Source organism: Citrus sinensis, chromosome 9 (genome assembly GCF_022201045.2).
Source record: "Citrus sinensis cultivar Valencia sweet orange chromosome 9, DVS_A1.0, whole genome shotgun sequence".
Classification (NCBI taxonomy): domain Eukaryota; kingdom Viridiplantae; phylum Streptophyta; class Magnoliopsida; order Sapindales; family Rutaceae; genus Citrus; species Citrus sinensis.
In genome coordinates, this window is record NC_068564.1 from 21273664 (window position 1) to 21300651 (window position 26988).

The window sequence follows — 26988 nt, forward strand, 5'->3', positions numbered from 1 at the left end:
AATGGAATGAGTAGCTAACGCATTAAATGTTACTTCCAACTTTTAATTTTGGGTTAATTCTAAATTATTTCATCATAAATTGATTATCTTCAAACCACCCCTTAATTTTAAAAAGTCACAATTTATCACCCATATTATTAAGAGACAAAAAAGTTTTCATCAATCTACCCTTATTTTTCCCTATCTTTTGAGCCAAAAAAAAATAATAATAACTTTGAGATTTTAAAAGTAATAGTGTTGATTAAAAGATAGTTAATCCAGGAGAGATAATCTGAAATTTATCCTTAAATTTCACCATTTTATTGATAGATAGATGATAATTTTTATCCTTTTCGTAAACATATCATTACTCGTCAAATAATTACTAGTTTTCCCAAAAATACAACTATTTTGCATGCCACATATGGACAATAGTTATTTATTGACAATAGTTATTCATTAGTAATTGCTATACCGTATACGGACAATAGATATTTATTATAGAAATTAATTTTGCATGGCCGAATTAATACAGTATCTGGCTCACTTACTCGCATTTTCTCTCCACCTTCACAAGGAAAGATGATTTCGTTTTCCAAACAACCCGTGCTGCTGCTGATACTACTCCTGCATGTACTGCTTGCCAGCATCAGCTCAACCTCAGGTTGGAGCGCAATGCCACCTCGAATAACTGTGATCGTCAACAACGATTTGGACAACCGCTTAGATCTTACCGTTCATTGTAAATCAAAGAACGACGATCTGGGTGAACGACATCTTCCTTATCACAACTCATTTCAGTTTTCGTTCCGGCCAAACTTTTGGGGTAGAACAGTTTTCTTCTGCAGCATGCACTGGCCTCCTGAACATGAGATATATTGGTTTGATATATACGTGACAACCAGGGATCGTCGTCTGTGTAAGGAGCGTTGTTCGTGGAATATAAAGCCTAGAGGTCCATGTTTGTTCAATGATAAAACTATGAAATTTGATATTTGTTTGCCCTGGCTGGAAGGTTAAACGCATGCAATATCATATAATAAAGTGCTGCATTTTGTGAAATCAAGGTACATGTTGCCATGTTTGTCTTGTCACTGTTCCCTGTTCACATAAGAAAACCTGGGAACTGATATTCTAAATCATTCCCGTCATGCACAGACAATTCAACCAGATAATAAGATAAATCGATATGTGATATACATCTATGTTGTCAAGCTGTAATCAAAAGATAGCGTAGTCTAGTATTTGGTAGAAGAATCATCCTTACACAGACAATTCAACCAGATAATAAGAAAAATCGATATGTGATATACATCTATGTTGTCAAGCTGTAATCAAAAGATAGCGTAGTCTAGTATTTGGTAGAAGAATCACCCTTCAATTCGACTAATTTAATGCAATTCAGGACGCTGAAGATATATGTGTAGTGATATTGCCAACTGTACACCAATGTTGCTGTACTTTATTGAGTGCAAAGGGATTTACAGAATCAGCAAAGAGCATTAATTATATTTGCTCATGGATAAATGTACATGATCTCATCAACTGGCTATTGCAAATAATGTGAGGAAGAATCGGCACCAATTAAAACCATTTTGGTTAATAAAATCTGCAAAATGGTTACCTAGTTTCATGAATCTGAGGAAGATCGTAAGTTGGAGAAGAATTAAATCTGCCTTCTCGCTCATTAGACTCAATAAGCATTGATACAACTTCCCGCATTGAGGGTCTATCAAAAGGAGAAATGCTTGTGCACATCAAAGCAACTTTTAAGACAAGAATCATGTGGTCAACTATACTTTCATCTTCAACATTTAATCGCGTATCGAATATCCCAGGAGTCAAAGAATGGTCCCGAATATAATTCCTCACCCAAGTAGCAAGATCACCTCCATCATCTAATGGCTGTACAGGAGTTCTTCCAGTTAGCAACTCCAACAGTACGACACCATAGCTGTAGATGTCACATTTTTCCGTAACCTTCATAGTGTATGCATATTCTGACATCAAATGGGAAAAAAAGTCATTAATCACTTGAAAGCAATGAAGAGAGAGAGAGAGAGAGAGCTGTGTATTTTATGTCTGTGCCAAAATATATTTATATATGTATTAAAGGTTACATTGCCTGATGAAATGAATATCGGTATTTTTTTCACATTGAAACTAGTAACAGAATGCTTAGAATTTTAAAGGGTTGAAACAACAAAAGTCAACATTTTAAAGATGTCAAAACTGATGGGAAAAGAATTTCCGAAATATGACTTTCCATGCTTGTGCTCATTTTTTGTGCTATTTTGCTATACGTAGTAGAATTTCCGAAATATGACTTTCCATGCTTGTGCTCATTTTTTGTGCTATTTTGCTATACGTAGTCATTGATAAATCTAAGAGCTCTACCATGTTACCAAGTATTCCTTCAAAATGTGAGCACAATAGAAAACAATATGTACTTCTCTCGGAATACTAAACGGAATAGAAAGTGAAATTCATGACAATCCCATAACTTCAATATCCTAAATATAGCACTCGAACACAAATTCACGCCATTCAAATTCAAGCAGGGGCAACAGGGTCAACAGAATTGAACAAAACATTAAAACTGAGAAAGATGATTTCGTTAGCCCTGCATCTGGATGGTGACATATGTTTGAAACTTAAACATTGTTACTGTAAATGCCACTTCAAATAAAGAAATTAGTAAATAAGAAATCAAAGGGCAAAACAGGGACCTTACCAGGGGCAATGTAACCATATGATCCTGCAACTGCTGACATTGATTTAGATTGAGGCATGTCAATCACTTTAGCTAATCCAAAATCACCAACATGCGCTTCAAATTTATCATCAAGTAGAATATTATTAGACTTGATATCACGGTGAAAAATTCTTGGTTTGCAATCATGATGGAGGTAAGCGAGACCCTCGGCAGCTCCAAGGGCTATCATGAACCGAGTTGGCCATTCCAAGTTACAAGAAGACCCATGTAATAACTCACCCAAGCTACCCCTTTCCATGTACTCATAAATAAGGAGATTGGAACCCTGATGATAGCAAAAGCCATAAAGCTTCACAATATTGCGATGCCTAATCTTTCCAAGAGTTAAAATCTCAGCACGAAAGCTGCACTCAATATTGTTCCCCTCCCTGTTAGATGCCAGCTTCTTAACAGCAACGATTTTACCAGCATCCATTACTGCCTTATAAACTGTTCCATAAGCTCCACTTCCAACAATGAAGCTATCGTGAAAATTGTATGTGGCCTCAACCACATCTTGGAAAGAAAACCCCTCCTTTGGAGGAAAGTAGACATCTGCATCCAAAGATGAAATCTCATTATCTTGCAAGGAAGCAATCATTTTGACCGGACGTCGGATGAAGTACAGAATAATCACAATTAGAATAAGAGAAACACCACCAACAGCAGCAGCAACTATAGTGATTATTCTACCCCGACGAGAAATCTCACTATTCAAAGGTGGAACAGAACCAGAAGATGGACTTGCCCCACAATTACCAACAGGTCTACCACAGAGTCCTTCATTTCCAAGAAAGCTGCTGATGTCCATGTTCTGAAACTGTGGAATGGAAGGTAAAGGTCCAGTGAGGTTATTGTATGAGAAGTTGGATCCCAATAAACTTGATAGATTTCCAAATGCACTGGGAATTTCACCACTCAAATGATTGTTATTGAGCAAGAGGAATTCCAGTAAGTCAAGCTTCCCCAGCTCCGGTGGTATACTTCCACTGAGATTATTATAGCTGAGATTCAATGCGATTTGCAAGCTTGAAAGATCACCCAATTCGGGAGGTATCTCACCAGAAAATAAGTTGCCACCCATCTGCAATTCTGTCAGATGCGAGAGGTTTCCTAATGTTGAAGGTATATTTCCAGAAAATTTATTTTCCGAAAGCTTAAGAATCTCAAGCTGCTGAAGGGTTCCTAGCTCATTTGGTAAAGAACCTACAAAGCTGTTGTGGCTGATATCAAGCCGTTGAAGCGTCATGCAGTTAACAATTTCAGGTGGAATCAATCCAGTGAGCATGTTAGAAGATATATTAAAAGTCACCAGCTGAGAAAGATTACCTACTTCCTTGGGCAACTCGGATGTAAAGTAATTGTTTGCTATATGAAGCCTCTGCAACTTTTGGCAATTTTCAATCTCTGGTGGAATTGGCCCACTAAACTTGTTCTGGTCTAACTCAATAGCATAAAGGTTCTCCAACTTGCACAACTCCAAAGGAAAGCTACCAGTAAGACTGTTTCCAACCAAACGAAGTTGAAGCAATGTTTCACAGTTGAGAACATCGGTTGGGATATTTCCAAACAACTTGTTATACCCAAGATTCAACATAATTAAGTTAGAATTTTGACAAAGATGAGGAGGTATTCTTCCTGTGAGGTAGTTATGTGAAAAATCAACCACCCAAAGAAGGCTGTAGAGTCCAAGCCCCGGAGGAATGCCACCCGTCAAAGAGTTTTCAAAAAGCTGTAACTGAAGCATTTGAGTCAAATGCTGAAACCCAACAGGGATAGGACCTGTTAGGTAATTAATTGAGAGGTCAAGCTTCGTCAAGTTCCTCAAGCTACTAAGCTCATTTGGTATTACTCCAGTAAGCTGATTCTGAAAGAGGAATAGCAAGCGTAGACCTGTTATCTTACTGAACTCAGTTGGGATCTCACCATTCAAGGAATTCTCTGACAAATCAATTTCTGTTACCATAGACAGATTCCCAATTTCCCTCGGAATGGTTCCATTCAACTCATTCCTGTAGAGGTACAACTTCGTCAGAAACTTGAGATTTCCAACTTCTTTAGGTATTTGTCCCACCAGATTATTGGAATACAAAGCAAGAGTTTGAAGCTTTGTACAATTCCCAAGCTCCGAAGGGATAAAGCCTGTCAGTTGGTTATCCCATAAAACTATTTCAGTCAAGCTCTCAAGCATCCCAATTTCCTTCGGTAACGACCCTCCAATGTCATTCTGGGCAAGACCAAGTATTTGCAGACTCTGACATCCACTAATTTCTGCAGGTATGCTACCAGAAATTGCATTCTGCCCTGCTCGAAATACTCTCAAGTTCCTAAGATTCCCAATTGATTGTGGCAAAGGACCAGTCAGATTGTTGGTGTATGCAACAAAATCCACCAATGATGACAAGTTCCCCAGTCCCTCGGGCAGAGCACCAGAGATCATGTTATTGCATATATTTAAACTCACTAAAGAAGACAGCTTACCTAATTCAGCAGGAATTTTCCCACTGAATTGGTTGTTGTTCAAATAAAGATGTTCCAGCCTCGAACAATTTCCAATCTCCCTGGGAATATAACCAGTTAATTCATTGTAAGCAAGATCAAGATATGTTAGGTGGACCAAACCGCCAATACTGGGGCTTAGACTTCCAGTAAAATTCATAGCATTCAAATCAAGAGACCAAACCACGGGTTCAAAATCTGAAGTGCAATTTACTCCAATCCACGAACATGGTGTCTGATCAGTGGATTTCCAACTCTTCAGAAAATTGAATTCGTCATGAAGACTATTCTTCAGCTCTAGCAGATAATGACCCTCAGAATTCAAACCCTCTGTAGTGCAAACCAACAGCATCACGACCAGCCAAAAACCCACAATTTCCACTTCTAAAACTCTCCTTGACTTCAACTTCTTCAACATTTTAATATCCCTCTGTCCAATTGAAATTACAGCAGAGTCTGATAATCTAGAACCTGCCCAAAGCATAGACACCATTATTTTGTATTGCCAAAGAAACACATACATTCCATATATATCACCACAAACACCATCTAATTAAACCAGTCTCATTCATAAATCACCTGCCAGTACACATGAACTACATACCCATAAATGCATTTTCAGATATAAACCCAGAAGCCGAATAATCTTCTAAGGTGGACCAAAAAGCCAGTCTAAAAAGGATTACATGTAATCACTTATCCGTACAATTAGACAAACAAGTTGATAGAATCCAATGAAAAAGTCCCCAGATAATCTATCTAAGATAAAATCACAGTATTCAACTACTGAAAACAAGCAAAAACGAAAAAAAAATTCAAAATAACTAAGGGCAAACACAAGTAAAGATAAAAGCCTGAAACGTACCTCTATTATAAAGTCCACAATCACTCATCAAAGAAGAGATAATAAAGGCAGCAACTGCACCACTTGCCAGTAACACCTCGACACCAACAGCACAAAGCGAAAACCAAAGCCATTGAATTCATTAACCAAAATGAAGAAAAACTAAGACCAACCCAGTAAATATTTTCTCACAACTACTTGGGATCTACAGAGATTTGGGCCCAAAAATTGAGACCAAAAACAAAAATATCCCAAAAGTGGAATGAATCAAAAAGGAAGATTTCTTCATTTTTTTTTTTAATCTTTCCCGGGGTGAATGGGGAAGAGAGGAGAGCAGAGAGGTCTCGACTCTTGAGTCCTCTTGGCTTTTGGTTGAAGTTGTTATGGCCGACAAGGCATGGCATGCTCTCATATACACTTCATTTGGCTCTCTCTCTCTCCTGTCTCTATTACACGTTAATGTCGTGTTCTAGTAGATGGTTCTGTTGATGTTTTTGTTTCCTCTCTTTCAGTGCTTGAATAATGGTTCATTTTTTACTGTTCAAAAAGAAAATATATGGCAAAGAGAGAAAAGATTACGATTTGTTTGCTGATTCTTGATTGGGACAGCTCAGTCTGGTAGGTACCTACTTGGTAATTGCATATTTTTATACGGAAATTCTATATTTGTTTCTCTGCTTCACGTTCTATACAGTGCTCCAGAGATTCCCACTTCCTAACTTGCCATATCAGCACAAGAATATTCATGATTCATAAATCATGACCACATACGTACTGATATTCTGTCTATTCTAGCAGAAATTGATTAAATCAGTAGGATGTTATAACCTTTACAATACTAAAATCCCTTAAAACAGTTTTGTGATGCCCCCACTTTGAATATTTAGATGTGGGTATTGTCCACTTTGGGTCGATTTACTCAATAAATTCAATTGAAAAATTAAAAATCAATTTTAATTCATTGTAAGTAATTTTTTATTCGACTTATTATTGCTAAGTTGAGCACCCACCTATATTCCGATCGAGATAGATCTATTTTCAAATATTGAACAAACTACCATGCCGTCATTTTAGATATATAGGCTTGGAATAAATTCAATTTACTTTTTAAACTAGCAGTTTGATGCCTTACTTTGTACTTAAAATTATAAAAAAATTTAAAAGAAAATTAATCTGCGCGCGATGAATATAAAATAACTTATTCCTTTAATAAAATAAATCTCTACAATACATGCGATATGACTCAAATTTTCAATTTAAAAAATAAGGTGAAAATATATCCTTCTCGAAGAACGAGTGAATTGCAGTTAATAGGATAGTTCCGAGTTAATCATTCACACAATATCACAGGATAAAAACAATATGAGATCGAGCAGTAGAATCTTATACGATGAGTCCAACCGCAGAGGAGTGAGGCCTTCAGTTGCCGAACGCAAAAGTAACATAAATGGCAGGTGACGAAGTCGTTTTAAATTTAGTTATGGATGAGGGGCCCTTAATTTTAATTTTTGTTTATCATTCAAATAAAGTAATTATATTATTTTTGTTTAATTAGATATGGTGTGTTAAGGAGGAGTATAAGATGATGGGACACTGGTCTGTGGGACCTACATGAAAAAGGCCACTGCTACTGTAGTACGTCTTTATCATAGACAGCTTCCATCATGACCGTCATGATCCATCCATCCATAGATTTGGACCCACCAAATGGGGTGAGAATGAGATAGCCCCCTCTTGCTTTATGTCCACATCAGACGGTCCGTATTTTCCTTTGCTTATCCATCAACCTGGCATTTAATAATCATACCATTTTTTTTTCCGAGAGAAATAATCATAAAATCTTGAATTGTGAACCAATGGACCCAATTCAATGTCTTTCAAAATTCTAATTGCATCACCATTAGCGACGTTTTATTTAAAGTGTTTATGTTAATAATAGATAACAATTATATTTTTAAGATAATTGGTTCAATCTTTACGGTAGTAATCAGTAGGTAGATTTCTCTTATTAGAATTCTCATATGATAACGTCACATCTCTCGTAAGTTATACATAAACTTATAGAGCTTACAATCATATTTCGTATGCACAACGTCACGCACTAAATAAATCCTCATTATTATTGTGTTATATTTTTAAAAAAATTGAAAATACATTATTTTGGTAACATTATAGCATTACCTTAATCTATTTGACTAGTGGGGGTTTGCTATCTATATGGGTTTGGCTCTCCTCCACTAAAAAGCAATTGATTTCATTTAGGTATTAATTGACCTATATTAGAAAGAAAAGCAGCAAAACATAATATCAAATTCACTTGGACACAATTTGCATTCAACTTTCTTTAGTCAACAGTGCATTTTTTTTTGTTCCCCCCTCCCTTCAGAAAGTTCGAGTGTATCTTGGATTTGTTCTCATCCAATTTTTTTTTTTTTTCAAATTGAGTTAAAATTAATATAACAATTAAAATTCAGAAGAATTTACTCCCAAGGAAAGTACAGGTTGTATAACAATTGATACGCCGTCATTTCAAGGTAAAAGGCAACCTTTTTAACTGCATAATTGCAAAGCATTTGTTTAATACTCCAAAAGCCCCTAGCTGGAGATGGGTCTAGATTCTTTCTAATAAGAAGAATCTTCTGGGATTTCCTTTTTATTCTTTTTATTATAAGAAAATTAAGTAGATGATTTCACATATGGTATGGTTACTTTTAGATTGAGCATCGAATCAACGATTAAAATCTATTTGATGTGGCCTCTTAATTAATTGTTTATTATTGATTCAGAGTTCGGTAAAAAATTTAGCCGAATATTAAATACAAAATTATTTTTTTAATATTCAATAGCTATCAATAATAGTATAGTTGTGTTTTAGACCGAATGGATTGGCATAATACAACTCATTTAACATTATTAAGCGAAGAAAAAGAGATTAAAAAGTTCAATCATCGAAGAATTTTTTTTTTTTCCTCTAGCATTTGGTCAACATTTTAAGCTCTTATAGTAAGATAAGATTAGGAGACTTTAATCACCAGCACTTGGCATCCTAATTATGTCCTTGGTAAAAGCTTTTGAATCATATATTCAGATTGATTCATTTCGAAGCATTTCTTTTGTCAATTTCAAGTAGAATAATTGTATTTTCATTATGAAAATGAACATCCTTTGACCCAAAATTTGAACACGCAAAAATTAAGAACTCTTGTTCCCTCTTATCTTCATATTCGAGCTGGCATTACTATAAAATAATTTTTAAAAAAAATTATAATATTCACTTATTTAAATATGTATATATTTAGTAGATTATTAAATTATGAAATTGAACTATGTTTTCAAGTTATTGTGGAAACGTGTCACTGCCAAGCTGGGTTAGAATGTTTCTCTTTATTTGCAATAAACGAAATCGCACATGATTTTGAATTTTGCAAAGCAAATTTCTAATAAATAAACAATGAAGTTCGGAGCGTGCACTTAATGAAATGGGACAATCTTGGAAACGACTTGCTAATCGATTTGAAGAATATTATCATTCCCATTAAGATTGAAATCTAGAAGAATTTTATACTAAACCTGCTCACGATTGGAGGGATTAAAAATCATTCACACATTTGATATTTCGCTAGCAAATGACAATATACTCCTCGAGCAACTGACCTTAATATGAGCTAATGTGATTCAAATGGAGATCAAATTCTGAAGATGAGAATGATAATGAAATTCATACATTTATTAATATACCTAAGGTGAAAATCATGATTATAATATAAGTAAATTATTCCTCGATAGAGTGGTGAGCACTTTTTCACTCTATTTTTGAGATAGAAATTTGAAGCGAATCAGTGTTAATTATCTTCTAAATATTTAGAAATAGATTCGACCGTTTTGAATTAAGATCTTTTTACGTCTTCACATAATTGATTTAGGAGGTTTATGATGGTAAAGATTAATATATCATAATTTAATTAATTTATTAATAATTGAACAATCGATTTTAAAAATTTCTTCTACCAAGGAATATTTTTTTTTTTTGACGAGAGCGAGAATGGCATAAGAACATGTTAACAGACGTTGGGGGCCCATTTATACATCCAGGCCCACAAAATATGTATGTACAGTGTTGTTAAATGAATGAAAAAGTAGTTGTTGGCCATGTAACGGACCGAATATATAACTCGTATCTTTAAAATGTTATTCACATTTTGCTGCTTCTAGTCATCTAATTATGACCTTTTAGATAAGAACATAGAAATTATGTATATTCATGTCAAAATTTGCCAAACAAAATTGCCCTATTTCACGCTGATTTCAAATTCATTGCGGCCTAATTGAAAATACAACTGAATTGTGTTTGTAGTAAAAGTCCATCAATTTGTATGATTTTAGGAGAATTTTGAATGTGAATATTAGGCTTTTTAGCTTGAATGGTACTTTTTCCATGGACAATATCTATAAGGATTCTATTGTCTAATGTCTATGGCGCAAGTCTCACTAAGGGGAAGGACTCCCACTTTAAGTGGGATAAATCATTTGACATTAAGCTCAGGTCATCAAAAGGCAGAGAGGCTGATATTCACTAAGGGGGAAGACCATTACTTTAAGTGAGATAATCAAATCAATTTGACATTAAGCTTGGGTAAAACTTAAGAGGGCATAAAAGCCGATACATGGAGAGGTATAATATGAATCCTCCGAATAACAATCTCGTACCTCGCCCAGATTTGCATGGTCAAATCCTATTATGCCATGTGTACATTGGCCTTAAATAATAAGACTGAGATATGCACCTTGCCTAAATTTAAGTAATCGAATCCTCTAGTGCCACGTGTCCATACCCTTAAATTATAAAAAAAAAAAAGATAAAATTAACCAGGGAGGCAGGGACACACAGCAGGAATCGTTTGTTTAAGTTTTTGGCTGGATTAAATAAAGAATGTGATGAAGTTCGAGGCAAAGTATTTGTAAAAGATCACCGAAGAGGCAAGGAGTCAAGGACATTCTATTATTTCATACACAGAGGTAGGCTTGAGAGAGCAATAATAGCCTCATTTTCCAATAAAAGTTGTTCTTAGCAAGGGTAATTGTTTAAGTAATTAATTAATTATATATATATATATATAAAAGAAATGTTCTAATTTAAAATTTTAAAGTACGGTTTAAATATTTTAAGTTTTAATCATTTAAAATTTCGCAGTTTTAAAAATTTTTCAAATATTTTCCGCACGTTATGATCTCAGAGCAGAAAAATCAAGATTGGTGCCTCAAATTCAATAATTTGATGCGTTTGATTCTATATTTCACGCATAACAAGTAATATCATATCACAACATTTGAGAGCAACCTCTAACCTAAGAAGCACACTTGTATAATTGTATGTACAATATATATCGTAATTATTAACGACGGAACTAACTTAGGGCAAGTGGGAACAGCTGACACTTAACTAAAAAGGTTCTCAAAAGCACATTCATCTTTAAAACCTCTCCTTCCCGATAAATTAAAGTTGCGACTCCTTTAATTATGTTCATTTTTTTATAAGTGGTCTCTGCAAACAAAATTCAATTTGCATAAAGTGTCACGCTAGCGCCATGAGTCCGAACGGACAATTCATTGTTACCCAAGAAAGAAATTGTCTCCACGCTCTCTGTTATATGTATGTGGGGCTATTTGGAAACTGTATGGAAGAAAATGGAACGTGAGGCAATGACAGTTCACAGGCCACAAGCATATAAAAAAAAAAGCACCCAACTTTTGTAAGTGTCCTAGTTGGAAGGAAGAGATAATGAGTCACCGTCGCAAAAGTTGGCAATGAATTTGTGAATATGCTGCTGTTGCTTCCCCATTGCGGACGTGACTCGTTGTGTTTTTAAAGGGTTCTCCTTAACAAACAGGTTAAAGCAGATTAGATGGCCTACTCGCCAATGCAATGCCTACAACTCTATTAACTACTTTTGTCTCCTCATCTTTGTTGATGGAATTTCATTTGTCGTGCTATTAGTAGTCCTTAAAACTCTCATTAACTCAAAGTAATTAAAGCACATATAATATAGGTAGCAAAATTTCAAGTTAGAGAGTTGATAGGAGTAGATTTATGAAGTGATTTCGATAGATTTTTATATTATCTTATAATTAATATATATATATATAGTTTTTTTTTAATCTGGAATTTTAAAGTATAGAAAAAGTTTGAAAAAATTTTAAAATTGTAGAGTTTTAAAGACTAACAATTTAAAACGCTTAAACTACACAATTTATACATTTTCTCAGATATTCCCACAATTTATAATTCTTGATTGAAACATATATATATATATATATAAATGATTACAATCTACATATATTTTTATAATTTGGGATCTATTGACATTTTGTAATTACAAACCACACATTGCTCTGTTTTGAAGGATACAAGTTGAAGGGGGATAAGAGTTAGAGTCTTCATTCAACCCCTATAAGTATTTATAAGTATATTTGAACAATCTCTTGTCTACAATATAATTGCATGAATTTATATTCTTAATAGATATTTGAACCTAATTTTAGGTAAGATTATTTACACCTTAAAATATATTTTGAACACTCATTTACTAAGAATACTCATTCATTAAATTTAAAAAAAATAATAACTTTTATTTTGTACACTCTTAAAATTTTAAATTTACCCACAAAGCTTGTTATTTATTTTTTCATTCGTTCATAGCACCAAACACCCAAGCCAAGCTTTTATATGCTTTCAATATCGGTTTAACTATTTACACTGCACCAATTGTACAATAATTATCCTCATATACTTGCAAATTATATCCATCAAATCTTGAAGAACAAATTAATAGGTAGTTTTTTCCTTTTTTTTTCCGGGAATCAAAACAACAAATAAGAAATTTTAAAATAATAAAATATGAATTTTTCCCTAGTCACGAGGAGATGATTTTCAGGCCTTTACCAAATAGATATCAATCATTGAGTTTAATAGTTTTGAAAAGTGATATGATATATGTGTCTTTATTATGAAATTAGGTATATTAGCCATATAAAATTTTTTACAAAATTTTATACATTATAGGTATATTAGCCATATAAAATTTTACAAAATGGAAAGGCTATTTCAACCTATTAATTTTCTTTCAACACCCACTTTTTTAATTAAAATAATTATTAAAATAATTATTAAATTATAACTTATTATTTTAATTCACTAATTATCATAAATAAAAAATTACTCTTAATTAACTACTTTCTCTCTCTACTGCAACTGTGGTCAAAACCTAAACTAATTTCTCTCTCTTTTAATTTTTCTTCTTTTTTTCTTTTATTCTTTCTTGTTAAATAAACTTGTCTTTCTCTTCGTTTTCACTGAAATATTATTAGTTCTTATCTATTATTATTATTATTATTATTTAGAGTTTGTGATTCCAAGATTTGACCCAAAAAAAAATCTAATGGATTTAAAATGGTATAAAACTTTTATTTTTTAATTTTTACATGATGGATATTGATCCCTTCATTTTGTTTAGATTACAATAGGGTTGAATTTGTTCATCATGAACAATTTTATTTGTTAAATGTAATATTTACTTCATGTATCATGATAAATTTTAATAAAAAAAAGAGATCAAAAGAGAGAGAATAAAGTCAAATAACTAATTGATAAAATTATATTTTCAAAATAAAAAATTTAATTCAAAAAATATAATGAGAAATTTAATAGGTGTTAAATTTTTTTTTTAAATGTAAATAATCTCATCTAGAAATACTTAAAACAATTTATTTTTCTTTTCTTTTTTTCCAATCATGCGGCCTCCCATGTGAAAGGTTCACATGCGAATGCTCTAGTAATCGAGAGATGCCATATGTTTTGGTGATAATTATGAAAAAGTAGTTCTCTAGTCATTTCATCAAACACTAGAAGGGGCAGCCTTGCTTTCAAAGAATATACCTGTAAAAACATGTCATGATATTTTCACAAATTTTATTCGAGGTAAGAACACTCCATATGCAATAATTGTAGGCCTTGAATCAAACAAACTTAACCGATGTGAGCAACTCATTTTAACTGATTTACTAACAAGCACAAATTAGCGAGATATTTTGCCATTGCGGAGTTGCCATTATCATATCCTTGCAGTATAAACCCAAAGCTGAAACCTGGCATCATTCCAGCAACTTTGGGAATCATAACATGAACTGCTGTGAATGGTGAATTGCCAAAAAGTTCATTAACTTCCAAGTTCAAGCTGTGTTTCTGCCACAACTTTCAGGACTGAAAAAGTACCAAAAATCTATTCGGTTCATCAGATGCCATCCAGAGTCCAGACACGAGATTTCTAAAAATGCAGAAAGAGTTCAAAGACTTCAAACAATTTACAACGTAAGATACCCTTTAAAGAGCAACTGCTCTATAAGTCCTCACATAAACCTTGATTGCGTTGAGCAACAATTTTGGACAAATGAACTTCATATGAAGATAAACAAATCAACAATACATGATCATGCAAAAACTAGTTCTGTCCGTGGATTGCAGAAATAAGCGAGAAATACAAGTTACAGTATCTCCCCTCAACAGTAAAGGAATTCAATCTCGACCAACATCTAACCTAAGTTGTGTTACAGCTCCATCCACCATCCATCCAAATTCACAAATGAATTAGCTTAAAAAATATGGACAAACAATGACAGCCACTCTTCTCAGGTCACGAAGAACTCAACTCTCAACCAATAAAATTCACCAAAAATCCTCATTCCAGCAATCCACACCATCTACACTCTCCAGTCAATCATCCAAAGCAATTAAGCAAAAGAATTAACACTCGACTTGCTTTCAATTCCACTGAGAACACATAAACCAGACAATAAAACACACATAAAAGCAGAATTTTTCTAATTAAATTTTTTTTTCCCAAAACAAATTACCAAGTACTAAATCTATCTGACTTGATTACAAGAAACCCACTAATCCTAAATAAGCTAAACTAAAGAAGGGGGAAAAAAAATTAAAAAGGACCTACTAAAACTACTCTACCCTTTATCTACAGGCTTGACACCCAGCACCCCAAGCTCAATCCCCATCATTTGCTTCTGTCTCCTCATCTCCACCACTTTTCTATGCGAGTTCGAGTGCAACTCGCTCGAGAACGTCGGGCTGTTTGCCGGCCGGTACTCTGGCACCAGCCTGCCGGACTTAAACCGAACCCCACAAGCATTACAAAGCGTCTTTGGACCCATTGGCCCAGCCCGCCATTGCGGGGTCTTCTCAGCGCCACAATGCTGACATTTTCTCCCTATAATCACTTTCGAAACAACCGGTTTCGCAGCTTTCACACTCCCGTGAACACTCCCCCACCAAGCCTCCTGGTTCAGAAGCTCGCGGCGGCAACGCGTGCGAAGCTTGCTCCGGGCACGCACCGGCACGCGCAGGTTCCCGCAGCAGTTCATAATAATGCTGTTGCTATTGTTGTTACCATTGGTGATAGTGCTGCCATTAGTGCTTGTGCTTGAACTGCTGTTGCTGTTTTCTAGAACCGAATTTGGGCTTTGCTGCTTTAAGATGTTGGGGTTAGAGGAAATGTCGACGAATGTTTCAACTGTCGGAAAGTTCGAGAGCCATTCGAGTTCTTCTTCTGCACATTCCTGTAAAATGCGACGAAACGGTGAGTTGACTCGGGTTTAACTCGGTCGACACGTATGCATGCGTATAAACTACGGAGATGTAGACAAGTGGGAAATAGAATGTTCAACTATTAGGGCAATATTGTCTTTTTATTTTGATTAGGAGTAAATGGCACGCGTATGAATTGTCAAGTCGCTGTACATTTATTGGAGTACCGCTAACCTCGTGAGATACAGCTAAGAAGAATAATGACACCTGAACGTTAAATTCCACAAATGCCCTTCCAGAATTTATTTTTAGGAAGGGCAAAACTGTCTTTTGAACCATCCATCATATCTTGTCTGCGCAACCGGTCAAACGGCATGATTTTTCAAGCCGAGTACTCGGAAGAACTCGCCCGAGTCACCCCGGCCCAAACCCTACACCCAATCGAGTCAAGGCCGAGTCAGCGCAAAACTCGGCCTCCCTATCTCTCTCTCTCTCTTTTTCTCTCTCGACCCAGAAAACCCAGAAGAGAGGGAAATGATGGGTATCAACAAAAAACTTACAGGGAACAGACGGTCAGTATCATCACCGGCTTCGAAAACGTCAAAGTCACAACCGTTTCGGTTAACGGACGACAAAGCGTTTCTGGGTCTCTTGGTGGGCTTCCCGCACTCGTCGTCGTTTATGTTGAAGTCGAGAAGGTCGTCTATGCAACAAACCTGCAAGTCCAGGGACTCCATTTTTTAAAGAGAGAGAAAAGAGTTTGAAACGAATGTGTTTTTGTTTAGAGAGAGAAATGAGGGTTTCTCCTCTTTTAACTTTATTTTGTTGCGTTTCTAATTTATTTTTATTTTATTTTTTCTTTTGGAAGGGAACGAGGGGATGTCGTTTTTTGGCCGATTTGCAATTATTTCTTTTTAATAACGTACACTCGGCAAATATCTCCTGTGATCATGCCTACCCAATCACAACCGTCCGATGCATTCACTGAATGATGATTATATTTTCCAAGTTGATATGGGCCCTTCTAACGGTAATTAAGGAAAAAGATTAGAAAAATGCACCGTACTTATGATGAACGTGATAATATAAATTGTGTGTCGATCTTTTAGTTAATTACCTCACGTGGATATTCCAACTTTCCATTATTCCTTTTTCCAGATTAGTGGCAAAAAGGTAAATATTGGTGAACAAAGAGGGTAGTTTGAAAAAATGAAAAGCGGGAAGGTACTGGCCGCTTACGCAACACAACGGCCTGCCCAGAAAGGACGACCAAAACAAAGCTGTTCTCTCTCTCCCCCAATGAGCTTCAATAAACACGTCACTAGACCAATGAGATTGTAACACGTGGAAGTTTAAAAAATATTAGTTTTTGGGTTGAATTATTTGAAGTTAATTCATATTGACCTTTGAGTCACAGACACCGCACGTGGCGGCGGGGATCTTGTGACTCTGTACTTTGCACCTACATAAGAAATAAGTCCAAGTGGGTTAAAATGCACTTAATCTGAATATCTGTTGGTGTTTTTTATTTAATTTGATGATATTTGAGAATGTGGGGCCCATGACGGGGTGTATCTTGCACTTGCATGTGAGAGGGGCCCACTCCCCCATGTTACCCAATTGGGTAGTAGGTGGTAGGATGAGATGGAGAAGGCCGCTTTACACGTTATCATGAACGTGAGAGTCACGTGATATGAATGAGCATCAAACATCGTTGAAGATTTATCAGAATTAGTATTCAGTAATACACTTGCAAATTGCGATACAAATTTACCACTTATAACGAAAATTGATAAGGCTTAATAACAAATTATCACGTAATTTTATGAGATAATATCGTATTATCTATAATGCTATTGACATATAGGCTTAATAACAAATTATCACGTAATTTTATGAGATAATATCGTATTATCTATAATGCTAATGACATACAAATCTTTTACCCCAACTTTTTAAGGCTAATATTATTGTTATCCAAATAATGTCATATATACAATGTGTATATTCTTTAGTATTAGATTATCAATGCAATTCATATTTCAATAAGTATACCAAACCTTTCTAGGTTAACTTTTAGCAAATATATAAGGACTCGAACTCTTGTAAGACCTTGAATTCTTATAAGACTATTAGAAAATGCACGTGAACAAATTCAAGCCCAAAATAGATAAAATTTACTTTTAAATATTTAAAAGAATATCTACTTTTTGTATACATGCGAGTCATTTGAACCTCACTTTTTATCTATAGTTAAGGTACTTTTTTTTTTATTTGCTGATTTAATTGACTTAACTTTAATGAGTTAAGTCATTAAGGACTTATTTGAAATTGCTTTTGAGAGGTTTAAAAGTGATTTTGAAAATTTTAAAAGTTAATTTCAGTGTTTGGTTAAAAAAATCAAAATCATTTTTGTCAAAATCAACCCTCCTATAACTGATTTTGAAAATTAAGGAATGAATTGCTTTTAGAATCTGATTTTGAGAATCAATTTTATACTTTAACACAATTCCATAAATATCCTTAAAACTATTACCTAAACCCAAAATTATCCTTATTCAAATTGGAAACAAAATCAATATTTTAATACATTTTTATTATAATTCATTAATAGCAATTTGTAGGTCGAATTATTATTAAATTTATTTCACTATATTATAAATTTAATTTTTAATTTTTTAAGATGAAAATAAAAAAATAAAATCAGTATATTATAAATTTTATTTTTAGTAAAAATTATTATAATACACAATTAAAAGTATTATATATATGTATAAGTAAATTTTATTATACATTATGTACATTTTAGTTATTTCTTTTCTCTCAAAAGTTTAAAAATAAAATTTACCAAACGTCCATAACTGCTTTCAAAACTCACAGTACTTCTGAAAACAAAATTTACCAAACACTTAATTGATTCTCTTAACAACTGATTATTTTTGCAATACTGCTAACAACAATTATTCTAAAAGTTACAATATTCCCAAACTGGCCCTAAATCTGTTTGTTTTTTTATTTATTTATTGACAATTTTCAATTATTATGTTATTAAGTCAATTTTTTTAGCTTTGTACTTAATCTCAAAAATTTGAATATCATCATTAAAAAATATTCTATAAAATATCCCTATATAGTTAATTAATTTTTATCATTACCTAAGTAAAATTTATTAATCAACATTATTACTTGTCCTATAACTTGTGATAATATAGTGGTATACTATTTTTTATATATGTGATAATATACTGGTAGACTATTTTATTCTCTTCAAATTAGTATTATTAATCCTTATAATCTTTTATGAATCTTTTTTCATATGGAAATATCGTAAACTTCAATAAAATTAATTAATATATGTTGATTTAGAATATTAAAGGGTTGTATTCAATTCAACATGATTTATATTATGATAATATATTATCTTATTATATTTTTTGAAATGTTTATTATTTATTTAATATTTATAATTTATAAGTTAACAAATGTAAAAATAGTTTTTTAGAATCTTTCAAGTTAAAAGCAAAAACAAAAACAAAAAAATTAACACTTATATTTAGTGATTCAAACCCAAAAAAGAAAGAAACAAATATGTCATTCGGATTTTGACATTTAACTTTATTCAGAATTTAGATTAATTTAGTCTATTCAAATTTTAGACCCCCAAAAAAAAAAAAAAAACAAATGTCACCCAAACCTTTTGTAAAATAATATTGTTGGGACTGAGAACAAAGATTATTTTAGCAAGTTTAACTGTTTATCAATAAATGGATAATTTATTAACTTATCAGTAAATAAATAATTATTAATTTAAGAAGACTTTTATATGTGATTACTTCTATGATCTTCAATTCTTCATATAAGTACTGTTTCTTTGACCAAGATTCATATATGAATTTCAAAAGTTATCATCTATATACAAGAAATATTAATAAATGTTATGAACATGTACATATAAGTGCAAAAATTAATGTAGTATATCGCACATAGACATAAAATTCTTGTACATACTTTTTTAATTTTAATAACTTAGAAGATAGAATATTCAAATACTTAAAGTACATAGAACAAAACTTTATAAATATGTTGGTCACTAGTTTTATTTTTAGCCTCAAATTATCAAGATGGATTCTTATGAATTGAGAAAATTGAAGTGGTCAAGAAAAGCTCCTAAATATCGTGAATTTTATATGTTATTTATTATTAGTATTTTTATATTTGTCTAATTATTAGTTTATATTTTGATTGCACCCTAAATGATTCGAAAAGAAATTATTATTTTATGTATTTAGTGAGATTATTAATTTAGGTCATGTTTGAAATTAAGGTGTTGTAGTATGTAGAAAAAAGTTGTACCTATTAAACAAAAGTTAATAGTATGTAATAAATATAATTTAGACAAAATGATTAAAGATATAATATATTTTTCATCATATAAGTGAAAAATCATATCGCCATGCTATAGCGGCTAATATTTACCAAACACTTTAATAATGTAGTTTAAAAGTTATAACTATCTAACCTCAATATCAAACAAGTTCTTAGCACATTAGCTCAAGTTAGGATTGAAAATATTTTATTATTTAATCAAAATTATTAATTATTTATTTTTTTAACTATATATAGGAAGGAAAGTGATTTATTATCCGACTGTTAAATGATGAGTAATTTCCAACAGTATGTAATATGATATAATATTTTTAATTGGAAAAAAAATAACACTAAAATTAGATAGCATTCCTTAGAAATAGCAACATAGACTTTCTGAAGAGAACATGCAAATTAAATGAGCCATTTGAACTTGCAGGGGCACTAAAAACGTAACCAAATTGTGGATATGATACGAGGATTATAGCGGCCCCTACTCTTAAAATTACAATACAATTTTATAATAAAAAAGTTGTCTCCAAATATTTTGATATAGTTCATCTACAACTTAGTTCGGATGAAGTTAGAAGTCTGATGAGATTAATTTAGTCTAAAGAAGGATTATTATTATTATTAAATTAAAAGAAATTTTACTCTCTTATTTAAAGAATTAATCTTAATCATTTATTAAAGGACAGGTCTATTTGCACTCCAAAAATTATTTTGAATACTCTATTACTTCTTACACTCATCTATCAAGTTTAATAATTTAAATTTAACTTTGTACACTCATAAAATGTCAAAAGTATCCTAACTTAAACCATTTAATTAATTTAGTGAAACAACATGAAATCTATGATGAACAGCAAAATTAAAAGTTAAAAATTAGTATATACTTATAAAAAATGGAATCAAGTCAAGTTGTGAACAAATTCTTTAACACAATTTTAGTTATTAGTTTTGTTTACTAAAGAATATTTTTAATTTATTTTTACACTCATTTCTTTGCCTACAAAACAATTGAAAAAAAATAAATCCAATTCGCAGAAGAAGTTAGGCTATGCTGCTGCTGGATGGAACAATTGATTTGGCTTCAATTTGCGCTTCCGATATATAAACATCTTGATAATACTTTAATTTAACTTAATACTTTGAAAAATCAAAACAGTCTCTCAAATCTCGTAGTTAAAATATTTTTAAAATAGCAATTTACTTATTGTTCAAACAAGTTTTGTTCAAGATGTTAGAAATAAAATTTTTAATATTTAAAGTAAAAAATTTATAGATTGAATAATGAATGTTCAAAATAATTATATTATATTAATTCATAATAAATTATCTTCAATAGTAGTTATTATAATTGGTCAAAATAAATTTTAAAGTGTAAATAATCCCACCCTTTATTAAATTAAATGAAAATTTATTTGTACACTTGAACAATCAATCTTGATAATGAGCTCATGAGATATCAACCACCTCACCAAATGGCAAACGAGTGGTTCACAAATTATTTCCCCATTTTACAATTGTTATTAACGCCATGCAAGTTGTAACTACATAAAATGACTGTTGATATTAGTTTAAAATATTGGACCGACTATTTTGAAAGAATCAACAGGAAGAAACTTCGATAAAGACCCTTTACATTAGGAATGTCAAAGGAGATTTATTATGTCTCTTTGTTTGGTTATAATCAAAAGTTAAAAAAAAAAAAAAAAACTATTTAACAGATTTTAATTAGCCCAAAGTTTTTAATATACAAAATAATAAATAAGTTAATGATAGTATCAATACTTGTAGTTATCAAGTTGCCGGCGGCTTCTTCCACTCTTCGAATTTTTTCTTCTCCTCAAGTCACTGCAAAGAATATTACTTATAATTGCATTAATCTGCGATTACAATATCTTTGACTTTCGTGTTTCTATTTAATTAGGTTTCTATTGAAAAGTAGTTTATTTGCATGCATGATTGAGTTATTTAGCTGTGTTTTCTGGCATCTTCAATGAGGGCGCCAAGTGGCCGTGCATCGCGAGTATGACATTATGACGATGCGACTGAAAATCACGATGCTTTCAAAATAGACAGGAGCATTTTCAGTCGCATCAAACGTATATCGAATTAACGATGAAAAATGCCAAATATATTTATCTCTAATTAAAAAAAAAAAGAATAATTTTCGGCGGAGATATCTCTTGTTTTAAATAAGTATAATATATTTATCTCTTGTTCTTTTATGTTTCCGTTGGGATACTCTTACAGTCTTACTCATTTTGTTAAGTATAAAATTGAGATAGGTTAAGTTTTTAAAGAGCGATAATATTTTCGTTGGGATACTCATACTTATTTTGTTATTGTAATTAATTTATAAAAAAAAATCAGCACGGCCCATCAAATTAGTGAGTCGTGCCGTGACGGCCCATGAGCTCGTGTAGGCCGATGTTTATCGGCACGGCTCATTAACCATCATTAAGAACACCTGTATTTGAGAAGTTATATATATATACATATATATATATTAAATTTTATTTGAATATTTATTTAGTTTGGGATTACCACTATGTTGCCTATTTAATTTTGACGTTTTTATTTTGTAACTGAGGGATTGGCCTTTTCACACATGAAAAGGTCACGTTATTGGTGAATATTAATTAACCACGAAAAGTCACCACATAATGTGGTCGTTTGGGGTTGAGGTAGCTCACCTATCATTTTGACTCACATTTTTCATACGAAGTGTGTGAGCTGTCTCTCAAGGTCGCAACCAGCAAAGCCAGCAACTAGACAGCAACACTCATGAAAGGAAAATTAAAATTGTTAATATGTGGTACAGATTCAACAGTAGCTACCCTAGGACCTACGGCCTGGCCAGGTTGTATAAACAGAGATCAATAAATCAAAATTAATATTCTTGGTTATTTCCACCTTCGAGGGAACCAGAACCTCCTCAAGAATTGCTATTCGAAAGTATAGTTGTAAGTGGGATTTGCTTGGTGTCGGTGATAGTTAAGGATAATTTTTAAATGTTGTATTTGTCTATGAAAAATTATGTTGGGGTGAATAAAAAATTGACTCTCAAAATATATTTGTTCACTGTATTGAATAAAAGCATGAGTTTAAGAGATTGTAATAGTTAGTTAAATTTAGAATTTATTATGAAATCAATTCTAAAATTTATAATTTGTAACTGCTAATTAAATTCTTAATTTGGTCAATTAAATTTAGATTTTAATATGAAATTAAATCATGAACTTAATATGTGTTTAATGAGTTTGGGAAATTAAATCAAAAGTTTAATAGGCAGCGTTTTTAATTATATATTAAAAGCAATAGTTACAAGTGAGTTTAATAAGAAATTAAATGCATCGGTTAGAGAATTTATAGTAGTCGAATTTATGGATGAAAATGCCCCTCACAAAATTCTATCAATTGGCACATTCTTCTACCTCATTTCTAGAGATATGAGACAGTGTATATGTGGAAATGATGGGAATGGGAAATTTACAAAATTAACCTATTTTTTTTTGTAATTTTCATATTTAACCCTTCAAATTTTTTCTTATCAACATTAGTCAAAAACACTCTCAAGTGTCGAAAATACCCCTTCTATTCTCACCAAACTTCCTCTCTCTCTCTCTCTCTCTCTCTCTCTCTAACCAACGATTTCTCTCCAAAGGTGGTCACTCATCGCCGGCGGCTTCCCAGAGTCCATCCTCGGCAGTCAACATCACCAAAATTTCGGTCAAGATATGAAATTAAAGGTTAATTCAAAAACCCTAGATTTTGAAGCAAGTTCTATTTTCTATTCTTCTTTTATGTTGTCGTTTTCTTATTGTGTTGGTAATGGTGAGTGAAGATTGAAGTGTTTGTGATGTTGATGGCATTGGTGAATTTGTTGGTGTGGGTGGCGCATGGGTAAAAATTGAAGTTGCTGTGAGCTCGGTACCTGCAGGCATCGCACGTGATCAGGTGCGACAAGAGAGTTTCAGTGCGATTGTATGTTGGTGCGACATGTTACCTGTCGCACAAATTTAGTACGATAGGCGCCTGTCGCACCAACATACAATCGCACTGAAACCCTCTTGTCGCACGAAATCAAGTCGACAAAACACCTCTTAACACTCAATGATGCAAAGATAAAGTATAAACAATCTAAAAAACATTTCATCGAACACTTAATACACAATATTTTTACAAAATCAATTTCCTTTTAATTAGCTTGCCTAGATTTTGGGCTCTACACTTTGTTAGAATCGTGTTGGATCCGAATGGATTCGGCTGTATTTGATCAGTGTTCACTTTTACTATTCACCGTCGTCGTTTGTCGTTGTCGTTTGCCGTTACCGGTGATGATTCAAGAGTGCAAGGTTGTGTTTGGTTTGATAAAGAGGGAGAAGAAAAGTTGTGTTTGGTTTGATAAACAAGATAATTTTGGGAAAAAACCTTGTGTTTGGTTAATTATGCTAGGAAAAACTTTGGAGGGCCAATTGTGAAAATTACAAAAGTTTTTGGGTTATTTTTATAAGTTTCTCAGAAATGATTGGAATAAAAATGGTAAATAGAAGAATTGAATAGATAATCTTCTACCTCCTCCTTTGTCGTACATATATTTTGATATAGTTCAGACACAATCGGAAGTTCACTATGGAATAACTTGGTGATGCGCCAGAGCTATTCATTACCAGGCTTCAGTTTGCATTTTATTTTTTTTCCTTATTTTATATTAGTATTTCATTGAAATAATTATTACCATAGCAGTAATTTTTATTATTTTTGAAAGTCTTAATTTGTGATTTGTAATTTCCAAATATGTTCATGCTACATGTGTATTCTATGTATTTTCCCTACAACAACTACCTAAATTCACTTTAGAGAAATCAAATTTGTTACAAAAAAATGAGTTAGACATTGATATGCTGTATCTTTTAAGTCATTTTGTATTTATGAATAAAAATTAATATTGTATAGTAAATATAAATTAAAATTAATAAAGATATTATACGATTTTTATCATATAAGTGTGGGATTAAATTAACCTAACTTTCAAGTTAAAGTAACTGATATTTACCAAACACTTTAGTAATGTAATTTAAAAGGTACAGTTAGCCAACCTCAATATTGGACAAGACTTTAACCTAAATCTGAAATTATGACTCCTTAAAAGCTTTTTGTGTTATTGCAATCAATTTTCTACCTTGAGATACCATGTACCCTTTTGAGTTGCTACACTAAAGAGTGAATAAGTTGAAAGAAAAAGGATTTTGTACCTTATGCCCAAAATAAAAAAATGAATGAGAGGTTTTGTCACACTTGTCCAAAAATTTACCTCTAAATAATATATATCACATTATCAGAGTGATTCATGAACACAATGTTGACATCAACCAAATGACTACTAAAATACTCTCATATATTTGGCAATAGTTAAAGTGTTAAACCAAATCGTATTTATTGAACCAAAAAAAATTACTGTCATCTAATTGAGATGATAAATTTTCTTGTACTAAAAACATGAGTTTTGAAGTTCGAATTTTGTTCACATGGATGGAGAAGAAATTGGGTTACATTTAGCCTAAAAAAAAAAATTAATAATAATAAAATTACCTTCTTCTTTTTATTTTTCTATTCTCATCCCTCAGTTCTTCATCCAATTTTAGCTAAGCTGCAAATACAAACAAATCTCTAGATGTAGTTGGGCCTTCAGGCCTTCTTTCCATATTTGCAGGAAAATCAAATTGGGCCTGATGTGCCTATTTAGATTTTAGCTATTTCTGCATCATATCTTCTCAATTCTTGTACCCTGCTTGCTTAATGTTTCAATATATATAATATGTACTTACAAAGTACCGTTTGAGATTAAAATAATCTACTTCGTATTATTGTGCTAAAAGAAAAAGTAGGTATAGCATACAAAAATGTAGCAGTATTTGATAAATTATATTATAACAATGTTGCAAGTTTTAAACATAAATGTGAAATTTTCTACCATGTAGATAATAAAAAATTTATCACTCAAATTTACTCATTGCGTTAAAAAAAAAAATTCACTTCACTGGGGAATTACATAAACTCCGTAATCCATGCAATGAAATGTGATAAGATTCATAAAGAAATATAATAGAATTGTCTCTCTAATAAAATACTCAAGTTATAAGATGATCTTCAAAAATGTAATTAATTTTTAGGCTGCTTACAAAACACCACCAATCTTTTTTGTCAAAATTTTGTAACATTACAACATCAATTCCACGCCACAAAAAAATATAATTACATGGTGAGGTTCCTTACTTCCTTTACTTAAATTTCAGACTTAAAATTATGAAAAATTAAGTCAAGGAGACCCAACCCAAATTTTCATTATAAATATAGAAAATGGTCATTGTATTTTTTTTAACAATTAATGGTTTACGCAATTTAAAAAGCTCTTTTCTATTTTTAGAACGTAAAGAGATTGACAAAACTCAAATCGAAACTAATACCAATCAAATAAAACTACTTACAAATTACTTGATAAGTCTTGGGCTTTTTTTTTTTTTTATAAAATAAAAAAACTCTTAATTACCCATCACATTCTTGAATTCCAGACATGTCAATATAAAAGTTATGATATGTTTACTAATCAGTGATTAAAATGGACTGAAATTAGAGTGAAGTGGAATTAAAATAAGTTGGAATCAGAATGAGGAATCAGATTCAGAATAAATTGTTTATTTTAAAAGTGGGAATCGGAATTATATTGAGCTGTATTGTCATTGATGCGTTTACTTTATTTTAGAATCAGAATAGATTGTTACAAGTTACTAAACCGACCTTAATTAATGAGTGTCATTATTTTGTTATTATTATTATTATAATTAATACTTATTATTATTATTCCTACAACTACTAATAATAATAATATAAGGAAGAATAAAAATGAAAATTTTAAAATTTAAGTAGGGATAATATGATCACATT

The 26988-nt window shown here is 32.1% G+C and overlaps 2 protein-coding genes across 3 annotated transcripts; both read right to left on the reverse strand.

Moving 5' to 3' along the window:
* Positions 1-1419: 1419 nt before the first annotated feature.
* Positions 1420-6574, reverse strand: LOC102615674 (probable leucine-rich repeat receptor-like protein kinase At2g33170). The gene is made up of 3 exons (XM_006492072.4): positions 6099-6574; positions 2714-5704; positions 1420-1979 (listed from the first exon to the last, which is right to left on the reverse strand). The coding sequence occupies exons 1-3, from the start codon at positions 6124-6126 to the stop codon at positions 1600-1602; spliced, it is 3399 nt and encodes a 1132-aa protein (XP_006492135.2). The 5' UTR covers positions 6127-6574; the 3' UTR covers positions 1420-1599.
* A 7874-nt stretch (positions 6575-14448) lies between these two features.
* LOC102616168 (GATA transcription factor 1) lies at positions 14449-16522 on the reverse strand. 2 transcript variants are annotated; one of them, XM_025092973.2, is made up of 2 exons: positions 15904-16215; positions 14449-15701 (listed from the first exon to the last, which is right to left on the reverse strand). In XM_025092973.2, exons 1-2 carry the CDS (start codon positions 16006-16008, stop codon positions 15090-15092), a joined length of 717 nt encoding a protein of 238 aa, XP_024948741.2. In that variant the 5' UTR covers positions 16009-16215; the 3' UTR covers positions 14449-15089. The 2 variants fall into 2 exon arrangements, with proteins under 2 accessions (XP_024948741.2, XP_006492137.2); XM_006492074.4 differs by lacking the exon at positions 15904-16215 and adding an exon at positions 16230-16522 and having other exon boundaries at positions 14565-15701.
* Between the last annotated feature and the right edge of the window lie 10466 nt (positions 16523-26988).